This window comes from Ursus americanus, chromosome 3, assembly GCF_024610735.1.
Source record: "Ursus americanus isolate L20-20 chromosome 3, mUrsAme1.1.p, whole genome shotgun sequence".
Classification (NCBI taxonomy): Eukaryota; Metazoa; Chordata; class Mammalia; order Carnivora; family Ursidae; genus Ursus; species Ursus americanus.
The window spans coordinates 97685645-97706775 of record NC_142129.1 but is presented as its reverse complement, the minus strand read 5'-3'; the positions used below and the strand labels follow the sequence as shown (position 1 = coordinate 97706775).

Genomic DNA, 21131 nt, shown 5'->3' with positions numbered 1-21131 from the left:
GGTAATTGGTGTTTTTCTTCCTTTTTTTTTTTAAGATTATTTATTTATTTGAGAGAGAGAGAGAGATTGAGAGAACGAGTGGGAGGAGGGGCAGAGAGAGAAGCAGGCTCCCCACTGAGCAGGAAGCCCGATGCGGGGCTCGATCCCAGGACCCTGAGATCATGACCTAGCTGAAAGCAGACGCTTAACCGTCTGAGCCCCCCAGGCGCCCAGTTGGTGTTTTTCTGAAGACACTAGTCCTTCTGTCATGGTAGCGAGCTTCTTCCTAGCCTGCGTGGGAGGAGCTGGCATGTGGGTGACATCCACGCTTGAGGAAAACAGCTCAGAGCATGTACACGAATCATAGATGTGCCGTCTAGGAAGGTTTTCTAGGTGGCTGAAGCCGGAGCCGAACGCTGTTGACAAACTCAGATGTCCTTGCCTTTCCAGCATGTCCGACTGGCTCACGAATTTGAGCGTTTAGTGCACCAGGATCCCCGCTTTGAAGTCTGTGCGGAAGTCACTCTGGGGCTGGTCTGTTTTCGGCTAAAGGTATGTGTGTCTGTTTTAGTCTTCGTTCTGTGTGACAGTGACGGAGGAGAGAGGATCGTTCATCACTTCCGTCTCCAAACCAGCATGCTAGCTCCCCGGGAGACCACAGAAGTCAGCATGCTGCTTCCCGTCTGGGGTTCACGCCTCCCGGCCCTGACCCAATCTGACGGATCCGGGGGACCCTGGGCACCCTCCTCCAGGAGCCGTCCGCCCCTCCTTAGTCAGACCAAGACTTCTCACTTGTGTAGACCCTTGGCCCTAGAATCCTCTCCACTTTCTCCACTCATCTCTGCCGCTGCAATGCTCGGGCACTAACCTGTGTACCCACCCTTCCCTGGACCAGCTCCGGGCCCCAGCCCAGACCTGAGGACCCTGGCATCTTAAGGAGCCCCTCCAGGTTGCTGGGCGTGCTCCGGGGTTTGAGAAATGCTGGTCTGCAGCACTCTGTCCTTCTGCTGCCTGATGATGAGTCTGCTCCTGTGCAAGGGGAAGTGGCCCACGGGGCGGAGGGCACAAACCATCTCTGCGGGGCATCATGACCACGTTTCTGAAAAGTCCCTGAAAGGTGCTGCGCCCACAGGCACCTTTTTATTCTACGTTGTGTGCATGAGGCTGGGTGGGAGCCTCACACGGACCACTCTCGAGCTGGCCACGCATTCTGCAGTCTACTTCCGATGGCCTCTGTGTTCGCATGTGCGGAGGCCATTAGGAGGAGGGGTGGGCCCCCCTGCATTGTCAAGGTGCCGTCATCAAAACGTGGCCCTCCACTTCCCATCTCCTCCCCCTCACTGACTCTTGGAGCCGCAAGGTGGTAATGAGGACCAGTCACGAGAAAGCCTGGGCTCTACAGGGATAGTGGGGTGCTGCTGTTTCCGTGCAGGACTTGGTGAGGGGACCGTGAGCTCTGTGGAGAGATCACAGTGCTGAGACCTGACCATGTGCAGGGGACAGGGGGCCCTTCTGTCATGGTAGGGCACAGGGGGAGCCTCAGAGCACTGGCGTCCCAGCAGTGGGTCCGCAGTGTGGCCACGGGCTGCAGTTAGGTTAGCAGCGGTGTTGGCGATGTGTTTTGATGAGTTTGCCGTGGAGCAGACGTCTTGTTTTGTTTTGGCTGCCAGTGTTCTGGTAGGACTTTCATTTTTTTAATTTTCACCGTTTTATTGGGATGTAATCCACACATGACACACTTTGCCCATTTAAAGTACAGTTGGGGGTGAGCGGCGCTGACCCCCCCAGACTGAACTTCTGACAACCTCCTGTTGATCAGAAGCCCTACCCCATAACGCAGGGGAAGGGGGATCACGTATTTTGTATGTTATGTGGATTATACACTGCGTTCTTACCATCAGGTGAGCCAAAGAGAAAATGTTAGAAAGAAAATCACAAGGAAGAGAAATGCATTTGCTGTGTTGTGCTGGATTTATTGAGAAGAGGGCATGTGTAAGTGAACCCAGGCGTTTCAGACTGGTGTCTGCAGGGGTCGGCTGTGTACCTGTTGATTTTAGCTAAGTGCAGGGTCAAGCAGCCATCCCCACAACCTAAGACCCTCATCCTCCCCTGAGCAGGGCCCCCCACGCCATCCTTCAGTGCCCCCCATCTGCTGTCTGGCTCTATGACCCCCAAACCCACCTGTGTGTGGTCCTGACCCTGTTTCTCCTGTATGGCACAGCAAGTCCCCCCAATTCCAGAAGACCAGGCCGCTTCCTAGCCAACGGAAGTGCCCCTACTGTGTATCTGCTTTTTCCATCCATTCCACGGATCCCGTTTCTTCTCTGGGAAGCGTGTTGTTCAGGCACGTGGGTCATGCTTCTGTCTCCACATCTATCTGCTCGTCCTTGTTTCCCTGGACCCTTCTGCTCCAGTGTGGATTTCAAGTCCACTACACCCTCTGCACTTCAAATACATAGTGTGATTCCTCCTCCCCCTCCCCTTCCCACCCTGCCCCATCCTCCCCCTCCTCCTCCCCCTCCACCTCTTCCCCCTACCCTTCCTTCCCTTCTCCTCTTCCTGCTCCTCCTCCCCCTCCTCCCCTCCCCCTCTTCCCTTTTCCCCCACCTCCCCTTTCTCTACTTCTTCCAGTCCTCCCCTTTCCCCCCTTCTTCCCCCTCCTCCCCCTCCCCCTTCCCTCTCCACCTGCCCTCCCTTCTCTCCTTCTTCCTGTCTCCCCCTCCACCCACCTCCCCCCTTCGTTCTCCTCCCCCTACTCTTCATCCTTCCTACTCCTCCCCCACCTTTCCTACTTCTGGTCTTCCCCCTTCTCTTCCCCCTCCTCCTCCTCCCTCTCATCTTCTTTTCTCCCCCTCCCCCCTCTCCTTCTTCTCTTAGACTGTTCTCTCTGCTTGGCCTCTTCCTCTATTTAATAGAAGACACACCTTGCCCAATCCATTTGAAAATGGCAAGGACATTTTCCTAAATAATGTGTTTTTAATTTCTGCACTATATACCTTTCAGATGTTTGCCCTCTTGCTGAGTCTTCCTGGTAAAATTCCACTGCTTTGTCTCCTACGTTCTTCCTTCTCTAGCCTCATCCCCGAATAGGACAGGCTTCATCTAGACCTGGCATGCCAGCGGTTTCTGAACTGCCATTGGCCCCTTCCCTGTGCATTGGGTGCCAGCAGGAGACCCCCTGAGGCCTGCAGCCCATGCTGGGAGGGTCTGCACGGGTCCACAGGCCAGTGCCCAGCATCCGGCAGGTGTTTGAGCAGAACTGACCCATTCTCCTCCCACTGCTCTCCCTTCGTCTCGACTCTCAAGACAGAGTGAGAAGGCAAATGAGAGAGCCCTGTGAGGGTTACAGACCAGGAATGAGAGGCCCCAACTGCCATCCCCCTTTCACATTTGATGATGGGGTTTAGGGGGCTGGAGGTGCTGCCTGGAAGCAGAAAAAGGTGACAGGAGCCGGGGAGGAGGATGCTGAATGGGAGACAGCCTGCAGGGGCAGCGGCGCCCAGCAGGGGAAGGAGTGCCCCCCCCAGGGCAGTCAGTGTCTGGCTGCCTGCCCCAGGAGGGGGGCTGCTCCTTTCCAGAGTGGGGGGAGTCCAGCGATGGCCCCTCAGTCCTCTAGTCCATGGGGAGTCTTCCCAGATCCTAAGTTGCCTGTGCTCTGTGTTCTATGTTGCTGAGATTTCTTCTGTATGATTCAGCGGGACCCCCTCACTGGCACCATTTGAAGCCTTGGTTCTACTGTTTAAGCTCGTCCACGTGTAGATCGTGTACCTAGGAAACTCCTTTTGTCTTAAAAAGGCTGGCCTGTGGACGGTAATCTGACCCTGAAGAACCTGTCTTGTAGGACAGGCTATAGTGTTTCACAGCCACGTAAGTCTCCTTGAGTTCAGCTTCTCACCCTTGTAAACGAAGGGCTAGTGGTAAGGTGGCCTCTCTCGCGGATATACAGCAATATTGCCAAATGCCCGCCTTCCTCGGTGACCAGCTGAAGCTGAGTCCTCGGGGACCTGAGCACGGCCCCTGTCTCCATGTCTGCAGGGTTCCAACAAACTGAATGAGGATCTTCTGGAAAGAATCAACAGAGCCAAGAAAATCCACCTGGTTCCCTGCCACCTCAGGGACAAGTTCGTGCTGCGCTTTGCTATCTGTGCCCGCACCGTGGAGTTCGCCCACGTGCAACGGGCCTGGGAGCACATCAGACAGCTGGCCACTGACCTGCTGAGAGCAGAGAAGGACTAGAAGCCCCCGCCGCAGGGAAGCTGCTGCAGGTAAGCTGTCCCCGCAGCTCTGCCACTCCATGCTGCCGGGTCTGGATCTCCTCCACCGTCAGAAGAGGAAGGACCCACACCCTGCAATGATCCTTTAGGAAATGAGATACGCTTTTACTTTGTGTTCTTTTTTTTTTGAAAGACTTTATTTATTTATTTGAGAGAGAGAGAGATCACGAGCAGGAGACAGAGAGAGAGGGAGAAGCAGACTTCCTACTGAGCAGGGAGCCTGATGCAGGACTCGATCCCAGGACCCCCGCTCCCGCTACCGATTATGACCTGAGCCGACTGAGCTACCCAGGTGCCCCACTTTGTATTCTTTTATATGAGACCATCAGTCCTGCATCTCTCTGATGTTTACAGACACTGCTTACTAGTATCACAAGCATCTATACTAAGCTGGACAACGACTGATAAATGAAAATTAACATTACAAAGGGAATTCAACGTGACTGATGATTTATGCTTCTCGCTCTCTCTCTTTATCCTCACTGCCCTGTTACCCATTTGCCAAAACCCATAGGGGATGTGGAACCTAAGTGTATTATGTAATTTGTTTTATTGATTGCATACAATTCTATCTTGTTCTCTTTTAGTTTTCACTGCTTATACCTGAAGGAATGCTCAAAAAATCATAAGTTAAAAATCACATTTCGTATATGGCTCCCAGCCGTGAGGTCCAAGATGCAATTTCTCAGTCAGACCGTGTCCGGAAATATCAGATCCTTTTCCTGGTATGGCAAGGACCTCTCTTAAAGGGGCCCAGCCTGCCCAGAGCAACTGCAGACTTCTAGCTTGAGAATCTCTAGAAGGTGCTGGAGAGAGATCATGGTTTCAAATATTTCCATTGCTCCAAGATATGAAGGTGTACATCTGTGTGTGGGGGGGTGCGTAAGTGCTGTAAGATATATACAAAATGAAGCCATCTCAGGCAAACCCTCCTGGTTAACCTTTCCATAGCCCTATGCTTGCACAAGCTTCTGTAGCTCTGACATGTGAGCAGAAACAAAGTCTCATTTCTGATAGAAGTCACGATGACTGGGGCGCCTGAGTGGCTCAGTCTTCTAAGCATCTGCCTTCTGCTCAGGTCATGATCTCAGGGTCCTGGGATCGAGTCCTGCATTGGGCTCCCTGCTCTTCGGGGAGTCTGCCTCTCCCTCTTCCTCTGCCCCTCCCCCTGCTCATTGTTCTCTCTCGCTTTCAAATAAATAAGTAAAATCTTTAAAAAAAAAGTCACGATGACTGTGAAGTCATACACGTTATCATTTCAAAAGGTAAAAATGGGGGGTGCCTCGGTGGCTCAGTTGGTTAAGTGTCTGACTCTTGATTTGGGGTCGGGTCGTGATCTCAAGGTCATGAGGTTGAGCCCCATGTGGGGCTCTGTGCTGGGCATGGAGCCTGCTTAAGATTCTCTCTCTCCCTGTGCCCTGCCCCTCCCGCTCCTGCGCCCTCTCTCTCTCTCTAAAAAGAAAGGTACAAATGGGATTTAATTTTTTTAAATATAGGATATAATAGTGAATCATAACACATGTACTTTTGGGGGCCAGGTTAATTCAAGCAATGAAAAACTGAATGCCCAGGCTTTACTTATGCTCTCTTGAGATTATCATATCAAATTTATGTGGTCATAATTCCGAGGGAGAGAAGGAACCGTTCCTATTTCACGGAGGGTAGAAACTGGTGCAGCTGCTGGCTGACACTGGTAAAATATGTCCGAGAGAAGCCAGCTCAGCCGCTCGGTCTCATGCCTCACAGTTCACATTCATCTACGATGCACGGTTCCCTCCAGCTCACTGGAGATCTAGCATATTCTTTCCCTGCATTCTCATGAGAAGTATACAAAATACTAATTCTTTAATTCTTTTTTGAATGTAGCCATATGTTCATGTATGTTTTTTCCCCTGTAGAGATTAAATGTTGAAAAGAAGTATATCTGAACACTGTGGAACGAGAAGACGATAAACATTATTCGGGCTCCAAGGACTCAAGCCCGCATGCAGCCCTCACGTTTCTGTGAAGTTCTCCAGAAGCTTGTGATTATGTCCGCTCACTCTCTTACCAATGAAGAAACATTACTTACTGCAATCCCGGTGCATGGAGCTTTTATTCATTATTCAACTGTGACTTTTGCTGATTAAGAAATCATAGGTTTTCATGCTCTTGAAGTCGTCAGTGGTGGGAGAGGCTTGCTGAAATATTTTCCAGATATTCTAGGATTGTGGGACTTGAGTTTATACTGTGGTCTTTAGGTTGTTCTGTCATGTGGCTCAATGCTTAATAAACAACTTGAAGTGCAGTACTGATTGTGGTTGGTAACCATCCCTTGGTTCTAGGTTGAACCCAACTGATTGTTGTAATGAGCACTTAACCTTTCAAAACAGTCGAAGATCCTTGAATGTTTTTTTAAAGATTATCATTTATTTATTTGAGAGAGAGCGAGCGAGAGAGGGAGCACAAGTAGGGGGAGCAGCAGGGGGAGAAGCAGGCTCCCCACTGAGCAGGGAGCCTGATGTGGGGCTCGATCCCAGGACCCTGAGATCATGACCTGAGCCGAAGGCAGATGCTTCGCCAACTGGATGTTTTTAAATGGCATTTGTTGCTCCAGCAAATGTTTATGGAGTGCCTAGTATAAGCCAGGAAGTATTCTAGATGCATTAGCCATACAAAGTTGACTTAGAGGTGACTCCAACGCTTGAAGAAATAAATTCAGAGCCAGGACACAACCACAGACCAAGTTCTACTGGCGATGGGAAAGACTACCTTCTAGGGCCTTGGTTTCCTCATCCAAGGAGCAGTGATCAATCCATATGCCCTATGGTCTATGGTCTCGTGACTGATAAACAACCAGAGCGCTCTTGTAAATGTAAATACCAACAAGACGCAGTATTTACTCAAATAGCCTGTCTTTCTTTGAAACCATTTTTGCTGGTAGAAACACTTGAATTTTAATCCCAAGATGAGTTCTTGTCCTTTAGAGACAATTTAACTATTGAAAGCAAAGCACTCTCAGAAAAGGTCTTTGGACTATTAATAAGTCTATTTGAATTTCAAAGACCTCTGATAGCTAAATGTTATTAAATGATATGTTTTTCAGGAATCTGGAAATATATCAGAGGCTATGTAGTTCCCCGTCTTACACATAAGGTCATTAGTTCTCTGGCCATCAGTGAACCAGACCTGCCGTCCATCAAGATGTGAGGATGTGGGATGGGCCACTGGGGCCACTGGGACCATGTGTGAAGAGCTGTAGGGTGGGGGCACCTTGGTGGCCCAGTCAGTGAAGCGTCTGCCTCAGGCTCAGGTCATGGTCTCAGGGTCCTAGGATCGAGTCCCGAATTGGGCTCCCTGCTCAGTGGGGAGCCTGCTTCTTCCTCTCCTCCCCACCTGTGCTCTCTGTCACTCTCTCTGTCTCTCTCTCGAATAAATAATTTTAAAAAAACAAGAGCTGTAGAGCACTCAGATCATTGAGTTGAGGCGGAGGTGACTCTGTACTTCAGTGAGATGGTTTGCATCTGAGTGTGCTCTTGAGCTAAGATTGCTGCAAAGTCTACAATGAACCACCAAAGTCACTGATGGCAGCTCCGGGCTTCTGTGGAGCTGCCCACCCAGCCCCATCCATAAGCCTACTTTGGGGAGACGGCAGAGGCTCAAGTCCCAGGCAAGAGCTTGGGCGGCAGGTGACAACGGGGATGCTGTTGGGAGCCATGCACAGACAGGAGGCAGGAAGCCAGCTGAGTGGCTCCTCTCTCTGAGCTTGGCTGGGTCTTTCTGGTGGAGATTCTCAGACATCCACTTAGATGTAGACCCAGCAGAGATGGAAGCTTATCTGACTTCTGGCTCTTTTCTCGGAAAATCGTCACAGTTCACCCCACCAGGCATCTTGGGGGCAGAGCCATCAGACCCCCAAATCACCCAGCAAAGCACATTGTCTCCCTTTGTATTAAACACACACCCCCACTCATAGCGTGTGATCCATGCCAGGCACTGTTATTGACATTTTTAAAATATTAACTTTATACTTATTTTTAAATTCTCAGTTATTACTCCCATTTTACAGATGAGAAAATGGGGTTTGGCAAGACAGTTTTTCAAGAGGTTTAGTGACTTGTCCCAGGTCATGCTGCCAGTTGGTGAGCAAGCTAGGACTAGAACTCAGGCAGCCTGGCTCTAGGATCCACACCCTTGCCCACTGAACTGGGTGACCAAATATGCTGTCTGCTCTTCAGAATGAACCATTTCTCAGAATAAGTGGCAGTGAAGCCATTCATTCCCTTCTGGAAAGAATCCATTTTCACCTCCCAGGTCGAGTCTTGGCTCCTGACTCCAACCTGACAATCCCCAAAGAGTCCCATAGTTTTTAAAGGTCTGGACCACTCAGCCTCATCTTCGATCAGTGCATAGGATCTTTATGTAAATGTATATTCGATTTGGTGTCATGAGGTGTCATGACATGTTGTAGACCACTGCTGGCCCCGGAAGTCAGTGCAAAGCCTTTTGCCTTCTGACCTTTGATAATGGCGCCTCCTGCTTGGTGTTGGAAAAATCCCTGATGGATGTGGATACAACCAGATCCTGATACCCAAACCATATTTAGTCATAACACTTCTGACACCAAATGAGATTTTTCCCTCTTGGCACCAAATAGCAGTATCTCTTCCAATGCTACTTCTCCAACTCTCCAACATTATCTAAGTGGGAGTTAGAGTCCGATCCCATAGTTAAGGGCTCAGAACCATAAGTTGCCCTCCATCTCAGATGCTGGTCACAATCCCTGGGCCTCTTGTACTTCTGACGGACCGGCTATAAAGCAGGGGTTCCCATGACCCCCTCCTTGGGTTTAGTGCCTTGCTAGAACTGCTCCCAGACTCAAGACGCCGTTTTGCTTGTGTTTACCACTTTATTATAAAGGATAAGGCTCACGAACAGCCAACCAGAGGAGCTGTGCAGGGCAAGGTATGGGGAAGTGGGATAGAGCTTCCACACCCTCTGAGGGCACCACTCACTCTCCTAGCACCTGCAAGTGTTTCCCAGCTTGGAAACTCTCCCAACCCTGTCATTTAGGCATTTTTGTGGTGGATCTATGACAAGGGCATGGTTGATTAAATTATTGACCACGGGTGATGAGTTCAATCTCTGGTCCCCCTCTACTCCCCAGAAGTCAGGAGGAGGGACTAGAAGTTACAACCCTCTAATCACGCCTCAGTCTTCTTGGTGTCCAGCCTCCATCTTGATTCTATCTCAGGACCAACCAAGAGTCACCCCATTTTGAGCAAAAGAGGCTCCTGTCACCCACACATTCCCAGGGATTTCGGAGCTCTGCATCAGGTATCAGGGACAAAACCCGAGAATATATTGTTCTTATTGTATTACACTAAGAAAATCTCCTGGAATCATACGCTTCTTCAAAATATGACAAACAGCAAAACTTTCTGGGACCGAAGAAACTGACTCAGGCTGACTATGCGCCAATGTTGAAAGGAGCTTCAACTGTGGAAGCTGTGGAAATGCCCAAGACAGAAAGGAGAAGTGGGATGTCACTGGGCATTCCCTTGCTCATTGTAAGGGGAAAAGACCCGGAGGGAAGGCAGGTTTAAAGTATCCACTGACTTCGTCACTGTGCTCCTAACTCGCGAGTCCCTTAGACTCAGCACATTAGAAACTGCTGATATTTTATCCCGAAAGCCTGTGTTTGAGGGCAGGAATGCAGATTGCCTGGTGGCTTTTTGCTCTAATGATTGTTTTATTGCTTTTTCAAATCGTGTAAATCCCCAAGGATCAAATATTAGAGATTGTTTTGCTTTTTCTTTTTTACTGAACTTGATACCAAAATTTTTCCTCAGCACCTCTGTGCTGCCTCCTATCACCTCCACTTGTCATAAATAATAGAAACAAATTATTAAGAAAGCACTGTGAGAATAGGTCCCTTGCAGTAATTGGATCAATCTGGAACTACGATTTTAGAGAAACTTGTGTCCTTCTTCTCGGAGATATTTGACATGGATGGTCGAGAGAAGAGAGAAGAGGAAGAAAGAGAGTGAGCTCACTTATACGAGACCACATGGGCCCAAGGGCATTCAAAATGCAGACCCCAGACCTTGCCTTTTATGGTGATCGCCCACCGGTGCCGTCAGAGAGAAACCGAGTCACATGAGGAGGTTTATAAACGAAGGCTATCCAGGGGAAAGACTCAGAGAGAGGACTTCGTGCCCGTCTTCAAATGTACATTCCCTTTTGTATGAAGAGTCTTTGAACCTCCAAAGAGTGACACCGAGGGAGGCAGATTTTGTTTCAACGTGGAGAACTCAAAAGTCGGGCTGTGAGCGCACAGGACATGCTTTCTCACCGGGCAGTAAGTTCTCCACCCCCTGCAGTTATTCAAGTGGTAAAGGAAACTCCTCGACGGGAAAGAAAACCTGACCACCTTTGAGCCCTCTCCCATGTCTGAGGTTCAAGGGTCTAGGAAGACCAGAGAAGCTGGGCTGATTGATCAAACAACAAGGTTAAGGAGCACAGAAATTGGAAGCACAATCCCAGGACGGGTTCTTCTTCAGTGACAAGCTCTAGCCAGGACAACCTGTCCTGAGCAAAAGGCTTACCTCACCTTAATAATGCCCGGCATCTGGGCGGTGCTTACTAGGGCCATTCTCATCCGAACACGCTTCAGCGAGCAGAGCAACTCGATTTACCCCCAAGATCCCTGGATGTAGCTCTTGTGCAGTGGCGCTGGGATTTGAACCCTGGAAAGCTGACTCCATGGGTCATGCTCTTAATTACCCCACCAGCCTGCCCCTAACCCGTCAGAGTACAGTCTATTACTTTCCTGGGGCTGTTGGAACAAAGCACCAAAAACTAGGAGACTTAAAACAACAGAAATTTATTCTCTCAGAGTGCTGGAGGCCAGGATCCCGAAATGACAGTGTCTGCAGGGCCATGTTGCCTCCACAGCCTCCAGGCGAGGGTCCCTCCTTGCTGCTCCAGCTCTGATGGTCCCAGATGCTTGCTCCCTGGCTTATGAGTGCGCTTTACTCCAATCTCCGCCTCTGCTCTGTACCTCTCTTCTTTATAAATCATCAGTCGCATTGGATTAAGACCCACCCTCGTCCAGTATGACCTCATCTTAACTCGATTGCATCTGCAAAGACCCTATATCCAAAAATCATCACAGCCCTCCATACCAGAGGTTAGGATTTCAATATATCTTTTGGGAACACAATTCAACCCATAGCCTATATGGTATCAGACAAGCAGCAGCTAGAACTGGGTGCTGACTCGGGTTGGCTGTGATGTCCTAGTAAAAAATGACCAAAGCAGATTGCTCCTTACTGCTCTGCCTGCCCTGTTTCCGTTTACCATGGTGATGCCAAAAGCTGCTCCCCACGGCCCCTGTGTTTCGTTCAGCATGGCCAATGAAAGCCTTTTCTGGGACTGTCCAAGTGCATGCAGGTCTTGCTTCTCTGACAGAGGGCAGGACCACTGCCTCATCATGGAGCTAGCGAGCTGCCAGCCTTGCAGTCAGTGAGAATCCAGCCACACACAGGAATCCGGCCATGAAGGAACTGAGCTTAGGTGGGGCTGTTTCACCTGACTCCTGTCCTGTTTGCTTCTGTCCTCAAGCCGTCCGTCTCCCTACCACCCCCACACACTGACAAACACATCTGTTTCAAACTTAAAGAAAGTAACTTTCCTGGCACACAGGGATGCACATTATTTGGGGCCACAGTCTCTCTCTGCTCAAAAACAAATGAGATCACTGAAGTGTGTTGCTGGCGTTTATTTGAGACCATGTTTATAATATTCATGAATATGGAAATGAGCAGCCATCTCCCAGAATCCCTCACACAAAGAACTGGCACTCTGCTGTAGGTGGAAACCGATTCTCTTGCAGGTTCAAAAAATTCCACCCAGTGGAAAGAACATACGCTATGGTCTTGGAAGGAAAGGTTATCTGCCTAGCTCAAGTACGAAACTCTTCCATACTACACTAAAGTGTTAGATAGTATTCTAAAATATCCCATTTGTAAATGAGGAAATGTCTTAATACAGTGTAAGGGCTTGAATCCCAATAATAGTATTCATACAGCAGTAGGTACAGGACACATCACACCTTCTGTTGAATGTCTGCATTATGCCAGATGCTGCTCTGATAATTTATGATATCGCATATTATTTTAATCCTTACAATAGCTTCTGAGTTAGAGAAGTTTACGCCCCTCTCATAGGTGAGGAGGAGGCTGTTCAGGGAGAGTACAGAAGTGACTTACACTTCTGCCGGCTATGCAGGACGATGGGAACTGCTGGACTAGGAAATGCTTTGGTATCAAAGGCACAAGAGTGAGATGGCAATGCTCATGTCACTTGTTGAAAAGCTCTGGAGACCATAAATGGTAATTCAGTATTTGAACAAAAAACTCCTAGGAGGGTAAGACCGCGTTTTCTACGAATTCTCCAAATGCTATCATTAAAACATTAGTGATGAAAGTCACCAAAAATTGCCAATTACGCTAACAATATTTATTCAAATTTAGGAAATTTATTGCCAATTACCCTAACAGCATATGGTGACTTCTAAATATACAAGTAGAAAAAACAAGTGTTTATACTAGTAAACACACAATCCAGTCAGCCTGGAGATAACAGTTTTCATTTTAATTTTCTTTCATTTTTATTTTGTATATTTTGAGTAATTATGATAATTAGAAAATTAGCTAATAAATTATGAACCTTTCGAATGAAGTGTTATTTCTACTTAAGCGGAGAAATCAATTGTGAGCAGTTTCCCTTGTGATTCTTGTCTATTTAAAAAAATATATTGTCCACTCCCTTTTATTTCATGCCCATTTAAAAAACTGCTAGAAGAAAGGTCTTTGAAAAAAATTTTTTTGCATCGAATTTCCTCATATCTTGCATTTAAACGTCACGTGCTGTCATTTTCCCCCTCCCCTGTGCAGATATTCTCAAAGTGGGATAACCCAGGACTAGTGAGCCAAGGAGAGGAAGAGGAAGGCTACTGGGGTTTTCTGGAAAAAGTCTTCTTCCTTTTCCCGAAAGAGTATTCGGTGGTGAAAGGTCTTTCTTAGTTTGGCCCCTTGTTCCCACTTTAAATGGGTCTGTGTGAGGCTGTGATCCTTGTACTGTGAGGGCCCTCTTGGAACAGTGAGGTGACAAGCCTGGAGGGGGAAGTCACGGGTGGTGATGGGGGGGTGAAGATGGCAGAATGGAAGTATGTACCCTCAGGACATCCTTAGGGCGTGTGATCTGACCCGGAACTGTCTCCAGAGTAATTATGTGACACAACATTAATGACAGCACGGGTCGTTGTCAGTGGCTATTCTGTTTCTTGGTCTGAAGGCACAATTCACTAAACTAATCTAAGCATGCCACTGCTCTCCGAAGCCTTGCTCCAAAACAAAGTCCAAGGCAAAAATGGAGTGCTTCCGAAGGCTTCCTTCCATGAAAGTGTCCCTAAAGAGCCCAGGGAGGGGGCGGGGAGTGCTGGCCAAGGGATAGATCTGAGTTGCCAGACTCAGAGCAGGCGTTCCCATTCCCTTACTCTGCCTTAAAAATGCATGTCGATTTGCATGCTCCTCTACTCAGTCCTCTTCTTGGCCAGTGGGTAACCTTTGCCCAGCACCCACCTGCTTACTTGGAGAACAGATGGGGCGGGAGAGGGGCAAGGCCAAAGGCCCTCGAGGACCCGGCCTCCACTTGCTCCGAGGGGTGCCGTCCCCCCCACTTCCCCCTAGTCCAGCAGACCTGACCGTGCCCCCACCTGCTTGGGCCCGGCCTGCAACTGCACCGCGGTCCCTGAGCTGCCCAGGGGAGCGCAGGTAAGGCACCTTCTGCGGGAATCCTCTGAACTGGGCTCTACCCGCAGGGTCCCTAGTCTTTACTTCGGAGGGCGGTGAACAGGATGTACAGGTGCAATGAAACGATATTCATCACTTTCTGTGAACCCGTCGTTGCTAACCAGCTTCAGAGGCTCCAGTCACCCTCAGTCAGCCAGCCCGTCTGGAGCCCTGCCGCGCGCCCCCGCCGCCTCCCCGCCCCCTCCCCGCCCCCCGCTGCCCCGCGCGCCTACGCCCCGCCCACCGCTCCGCGCCCCCCGCCCAGCGCGCCCCCACCCCCCCGCATCCCCCCGGGCCCGCCCCCACCCTTGCCAACACTCCCGCGCGTTCTCGCCGCGTCCCCTTTCACCATCAACCTCCCGAACCCCAGCCTGATCCCCACACGGCCAGCCGCGGCCCAGATCCTCACCAGCCACCGCCCCCCTCCGGCGCGCCCCACGGACGCACGCACGCCGCGGGCCCGAGCGCGTAAGCAGCGCGCAGGCGCACATCGGGCCCCGCGCTTTTCGGAGGCAGCAGGTAGGCTGGGAGGCGGGGGAGCGCGGGAGGGCCGGGGCCGCGGCGGAGGTGGGGGTGAGGGTCTGCAGCGGGGCCACGGGCCGGGGCGAGGCTTGGGGTGAGGGGTGCAGAGGGGACGGTGCGTGCAGAGGAGCCAGGCCCCGGCCGGGGGCGCTGCGGAGGGAGCGGGCGGGGGTAGGGGGACGGGGGTCGCGATGGGCCCCGGGGCAGGGGCGGGCCAGGCCCGGGCAGAGGCGGGGGGACGGGGGGGAGGGGCGGGCGGTCGGGCAGGGGTCTCCGGGGCGGGATGGGGGAAGGCGGGTGGCTTGTTGGTTCTCGCAGGGGGCGTGCCCGCGGCCTCCGCCGGTTTTGGGAGGTGGTCTTCTGGGGGCGGAGCCGCCCCCCCGCCCCCGACAATGGGCGGGCTGCTCCTGCGGCTGGCGCTGGGGCGGGGCGCCCACCTACCTGGAGGGGTCCTTGCTAGGAAGGGGGACGCCTAACAATTGTTCTAGTATTTTCTAAATGCTGAGAACTGTGCTGAGTGCTTTGCAGCACTTAGAGCCCTTGGGAGCGGAGTCGTGTTGCTGTGCTCCTGACACGGAACTTAAGGAATTGTGCTCAGGGTCCTGACTGGTGGGCGGGAGAGCCAGAAGACAGGTCTTACACCGTTCTGCTTCTGTGAGTTAGAAAGTCTTACAAAGGGCCGGCCCGTTGTCTGGCAGGATTTTAGTAGTTTTTATTCCAGTGGATACCCTGTTCCAGATACCGGGAGAGTAGAGATGTAATAGAAGATAGGTCCTGTTTGCAGAAGCCAACTGGCTAGTTAGACAAATCCCACATCCTCACAATAAGCAGAAAATTATCAAAATAAAAAAAAGAGATTGAAATGCAGTTCATATGTGTGAACGAACCGCAAGTTTTAGGTGGAAGAAATGCCTTAAGAAAGTGACTGTTGGTAATGGGGACAGTGGCTGTGTCCTTGGCCAGGGCTGGACAGCTCTGTGCCTGTCCGTGTCCACATTTGTGGGGTAAATGATTGAGTCGACAGAAAGTAGACTTGGGAGGTGAATTTCCAATAAAGGGTGAAGGTGGAAAGGAAAGGAGGGTGTCCTGGGAACAGTGAACAGCACTGAGCTGAGGAATCCTAGGATTGCAGGTGATGAAGGGAGATGAAGCTGTGCAGAGGAAGAGGGTGTTCACCCTGATGAGAAAGGTGATGTTTTCCAAGTCACCTCTCAGTTCCTCACTTCCAGCATTGCCTAAAAGAGTCTTAAAAACTAAAATGGTAGAGTGGAAAGAGGGATGAAGGGCTTGCCAGAAGTCAGTTTTACTTTGGATTGGTTAATTTTAGCTTTACTGCCTGAAGCAAATTAGAATCTCACTGGGCCTTTCGTTTTTGTAGGGTCTTAAGGGAGACACAGCTGTATTACTTGTGTACTAAAAGAACCTATGGATTATTAAGCCATATTTACAGGCAATTTGGGAGGTAGATTTTAAAAGACAGGAGGTCTTGGTTTTTATAACACTCCTTTATTGCAGTACTCCTAGGAAACTTAGAAGTTTTCTTACACAGTTGAATTGTGGATGGAGAGGTAAATTGTACACATCTAGTAATATGATTACAGTCACCTATAATCATGGTAAAATAACTAGATGTAAGGAGGCTTATAAAAATAACCTGAGAGAAGAACCCTTTACTAGCCGACTGTTTAGACTTAGAGTGTTTCTACTTGAGCAGACTTGTTCTCATATTATCGTTTATAGGGTCAGTTTCACTTGTTAATACTTCACATGGAAGTGGGAAACTGTGAGAGATTCTGGAGCATCCTCTTTTCGGTGCTCATTGATGAGGAAGTCCTTAAAAACGTTTGCTGCGTGCTGGTTGTTGACGGTTATGATCCATGCTGCTGTGGCCTTTGGTGGCAGCATCAAGGAGCGGCCTGTGCGCGGTGACTTGCACACTCTGTGTGTGAACGCGCTGAGGGTGAATTCCGGCCCTGCTGCTTGCTGGTTCTGCCATCTCCGATGAGCTCCCAGCCTTAGTTTGTACATTTGTGTAGCAGGCATGGGAATGGTACTTTGTACAATATTTTCATACTCTTTATTTGACTCAATTCTTGTGATGATGTCTCACTTTACAGATCAAATTGAGGGCCCAGCAGTAGGTACTTGGGCACATCATTCATCTGGTTTTTCTTAGAGATGGAGCTGAACCCCGGGGGTTTGGTGTGTCCTGCTTTGTCTGCAGTTCCATTACTCTAACGTGTTGTCTTTTTTTTGCTGATTAATTTGAGACCCCTTCCATCTAAGCCTTATGAATGTTTTCCCCATTTGCAGGGGAAATGATATAACTAAAACCATTTAACCCATAACAAAGCATTATCAATTAAGTCTTTGTCTTGAATGCCTGAAATCTGTGCTTACCTAGCTATTTCTCTTTTAAGTGTTCTATCCTTATATGTGAGAAGTCCATTATACCTTCCTTCAGATGAGCAGAGATTTTGAAAGTATGCTTACAATATTATATCTTTGTTTCCTTCTTTTTGGTACTGACTGTTTTTCATTTGTGTCCTTTGTTAGAGAACCTCCAGCATGCAGGCCTCCAGCTCCAGGTCTGTGCACCTGAGTGAATGGCAGAAGAATTACTTTGCAATTACATCTGGCATATGTACCCCAGGACAGAAGGCAGATGCGTACCGAGCGCAGATATTACGCATTCAGTATGCATGGGCAAACGCTGAGCTCTCCCAGGTCTGCGCCACCAAACTCTTCAGAAAATATGCAGAGAAATATTCTGCAGTTATTGATTCTGACAATGTTGAGACTGGCTTGAATAACTACGCGGAAAGCATTTTAACTTTAGCAAGATCTCAGCAAACCGACAGTGACAAGTGGCAGTCTGGATTGTCAATAAATAATGTTTTCAAAATGAGTAATGTACAGGAGATGATGCAAGCTGGCAAAAAATCCAGAGACTCTCTGATGGCACCTGCTGATGCATCGGTAGTAATCCATAAAGAGGCTGTTGTCCTCGATCCTCCTAAACTTAGTGTTTGTGGGGGTTCTGGGGAGAGTGACCCATTAACTAACTCAGCTTCTGATATGAAGGGGACCCAAGACATCCCAGACAGCAGTCCTTCAAAGTGCCCTCAGAAAGCCCAGCCACCTGTGCTGAGTAACTCCGGTAAGACTTGTCCTTCATCCTCAACACCGTTTGGTGACTTTGCCACTGCAAAAATCCATGCCACACCATTATTTGGAAATGTCAAAAAGGAAAATAACAGCTCTCCAAAAGCCAACATAGGCCTAAATATGTTCTCATCTATTCAGTCTTGTTTGCCTTCTGGCTGTGAAAATCCACGGGAAAGGAAAGTGTTTTATGGTTCTAGCACCACTGGTGCCCTTTCCACCCCAATAGTGAATAAGGCTTTTAGTAAAACAGAAGACAATGCCCCAAGAGAAGAGAGTAGCCTGCCTACTTTTAAAACTGCAAAAGAACAATTATGGTTAGATCAGCAGAAAAAGTACCACCAACCCCAGCGTGCATCTGTGTCTTCATATGGTGGTATAAAGAAGTCTCTAGGAGCTAGTAGGTCCCGAGGAATATTTGGGAAGTTCGTTCCTCCTATACCTAAGCAAGATGGGGGAGATCCGCATGGGGGAATGCAGTATAAGGCTAACGGCGCAGGACCCGCAGAGCCGGCACATCCAGTCGATGAGCGTCTCCGGAACTTGGAGCCAAAGATGATTGAACTTATTATGAATGAGATTATGGATCATGGACCACCAGTAAGCTGGGAAGATATCGCAGGAGTAGAATTTGCCAAAGCCACAATAAAGGAGATAGTCGTATGGCCCATGATGAGGCCAGACATCTTTACGGGTTTACGAGGACCCCCTAAAGGAATTCTGCTCTTTGGGCCCCCCGGGACTGGTAAAACTCTAATCGGCAAGTGCATTGCTAGTCAGTCTGGGGCAACATTCTTCAGTATCTCTGCTTCTTCTTTGACTTCTAAATGGGTAGGTGAGGGGGAGAAAATGGTCCGTGCGTTGTTTGCTGTGGCAAGGTGTCAGCAGCCAGCTGTGATATTCATTGATGAAATTGATTCCCTGTTATCTCAACGAGGAGATGGTGAGCACGAATCTTCCAGAAGGATAAAAACAGAATTTCTAGTGCAGTTAGATGGAGCAACCACATCTTCTGAAGATCGTATTCTAGTGGTTGGAGCAACCAATCGGCCACAAGAAATTGACGAGGCTGCCCGGAGAAGGTTGGTGAAAAGGCTGTATATCCCGCTCCCGGAAGCTTCGGCGAGGAAACAGATCGTGATTAATCTGATGTCCAAGGAGCAGTGCTGCCTCAGTGAGGAGGACGTTGCACTGGTTGTGAAGCAATCTGATGGGTTCTCGGGAGCTGACATGACACAGCTTTGCAGAGAGGCGTCTCTCGGGCCCATTCGCAGTTTACAGACTGTTGACATTGCCACGATAACACCCGATCAGGTTCGACCAATAGCGTATATTGATTTTGAGAATGCCTTCAGAACCGTGCGACCTAGCGTGTCTCCTAAAGATTTAGAGCTTTATGAGAACTGGAACAGAACTTTTGGTTGTGGGAAGTAAAGGGGACAAACAGGACACTTGAAATGTAAAGATGGCATCTTTGTAATGCAGCCTTTCCCACTTTCTGGCACGGGAAACTGGGAATTTACTAATTGTACTTTTAGTGTATGCTTTGAATTCCGTACCTCAAATAAAATAGAGTAACAGTAGCTCAAATTTTACAGTTGGTTGACTTAGCCTGTGTTACGAGAAGCGTGAGTTTTCTTCCAGGTATTACCTCACCGTGAGCCTGTTTGTACAAAATGTGAATGAACGTTTTTCTAAGGTCTCAAAGCGGTCTGTCTTTTCAAGATGTACAATATCATAAATGGTGAGCTCAAATTGAAACCAAAAAATCTCATTTGTGTCTGAGGTGGCATCTGATTGGTGGGCATCTTCCGTTGAGGAAGGGTCTCTTCTGAAGACCATGTAACAGCATTGGCCAGTGTCATGGTTTATGTTGGAAGCAGCTTCTCTTACTGCTGTTGAGTGGATTTATGATGTTCCCAGATGCCAGAGTGAAAGTCCAGTGGTTTGCTCTGGTTTAAGTGCTCACCGCTTTCTTCGATTATTTCTACATTCACAAGCAGTCCTGTGTAATCTGATAACAGACACGTATCCGCAGAATCAAAAGATGAAGGATGCTGTGTTTTTCTAGGGGCAGACGATGTTTAAAATTAATATTTCATTTGACGCTATTTCACAGCCCGTAGCATTGGTCTCAAAAGTAAATGTTTTCAGGTGTTTATAATGGCCCGTTTTGCTTTAAAGGTAACATGTTCATTGTAGAAATATTGGCGAAGAGAGACAAACAGCAAGAAGAGAGTAAAAACCACTGTCATCCCACCACTCTGGGGAACACAGTGTCATTTCTTCCACACAGGAGAGCGATTGCACTGCATTCTCCTTTGTAGCTTTTTTCTTTATGTCACCATCACTTCCCGTGGAAACGTGCTGTGTTACATCTTCCCTCAGGATCCCATCATGTGGATGGACCATAATCTAGCCGGTCCTCTGCTGGGGGCATTTAGGGCAGCACGGTAGGTGGTTTCCCTTTTGTTCATTGTACACAGAAACACAGTGACTGCTTTCATGATCTTTTTTGAAAAAAATAAACACGTTTCTTAAGTAAAGTTCCTGCGTTAAGGATGATGCACAATTTTAAGGCCTTTGGCATGTGTCCTGAACTGTCCCCTGGAAAAGTCATGCATGTACGGATTCCCACCTGCGCTGAGCCACAGTCCCCATTTACCGTGTCACCGGGGCCATGATGCAGCTTTGTTAGCATTCCCTCTTCATTCATTCATCCAAACAGTTGGATGCTGGACAGTGTTCCAGGTGTCGACGGCAGAGCAGTGAACAGCAGACACAAATCCTGGGTCTTAGGCAGGCAACATTCAAGTTCTCAGGTTTTCTCTTGACAGTGTATTGAAGAGAGCGCATTTGGCACTTTCAATAGGTGAGTTGAGACCGTTGTTTTAATTTATATTCTTGGCCCGCCTTCTATTTTTGTGCTTCATTGGTCAGCCACGGGGCCACGTCCCTTGCGGAATTTAGCTTAGCTTATGTACGAGAGGAAGTACCCAGGTGGCTCAGCTCAGCTTGGATCAGGCAGACCCCGTGTCTCTTAGGCTATGAACTCACTGCTCCCGAGTTAGGGTCTGCGCTGTTCACATGGGACTCAGATCTTGGAAGGAAGGATGCAGCAGATACTTTGAAGCTGGGAAGAAAGTTTGAGCTGGGGAGTCACTTTGTGGACGTTTCTGCCTTCTGCCACGTGGAGGCGTTCTTCCTTTCAGCCTTCTGTGACTTGGAGTATGTTTCTGAGGCCTCTGGGTGGGAAACTTCCAGAAACTTAGATGTGATTTCTTTTTATCTCCACATTCTGATTAGATACGAAAATCTGGGATTGGATTCTCTCCCTGACGGTTGTCTGGGGCTG

The 21131-nt window shown here is 49.0% G+C and overlaps 2 protein-coding genes across 3 annotated transcripts in view; both read left to right on the top strand.

Moving 5' to 3' along the window:
* The window catches only part of DDC (dopa decarboxylase), an 84244-nt gene extending 77704 nt beyond the window's left edge, over positions 1–6540 (top strand). For both annotated transcript variants that reach the window (XM_045788515.2, XM_045788514.2), the window contains 3 exons: positions 430–531; positions 4015–4244; positions 6152–6540. In XM_045788515.2, coding sequence (XP_045644471.2) covers positions 430–531; positions 4015–4215 — 303 coding nt within the window. In that variant the 3' untranslated portion in view covers positions 4216–4244; positions 6152–6540. The remainder of the gene's footprint in view (positions 1–429; positions 532–4014; positions 4245–6151) is intronic.
* Positions 6541–14585: 8045 nt separating this feature from the next.
* FIGNL1 (fidgetin like 1) lies at positions 14586–19378 on the top strand. Its single transcript, XM_045788513.2, has 2 exons — positions 14586–14608; positions 17168–19378. Exon 2 carries the CDS (start codon positions 17180–17182, stop codon positions 19208–19210), a length of 2031 nt encoding a protein of 676 aa, XP_045644469.1. The 5' UTR covers positions 14586–14608; positions 17168–17179; the 3' UTR covers positions 19211–19378.
* Positions 19379–21131: the final 1753 nt, after the last annotated feature.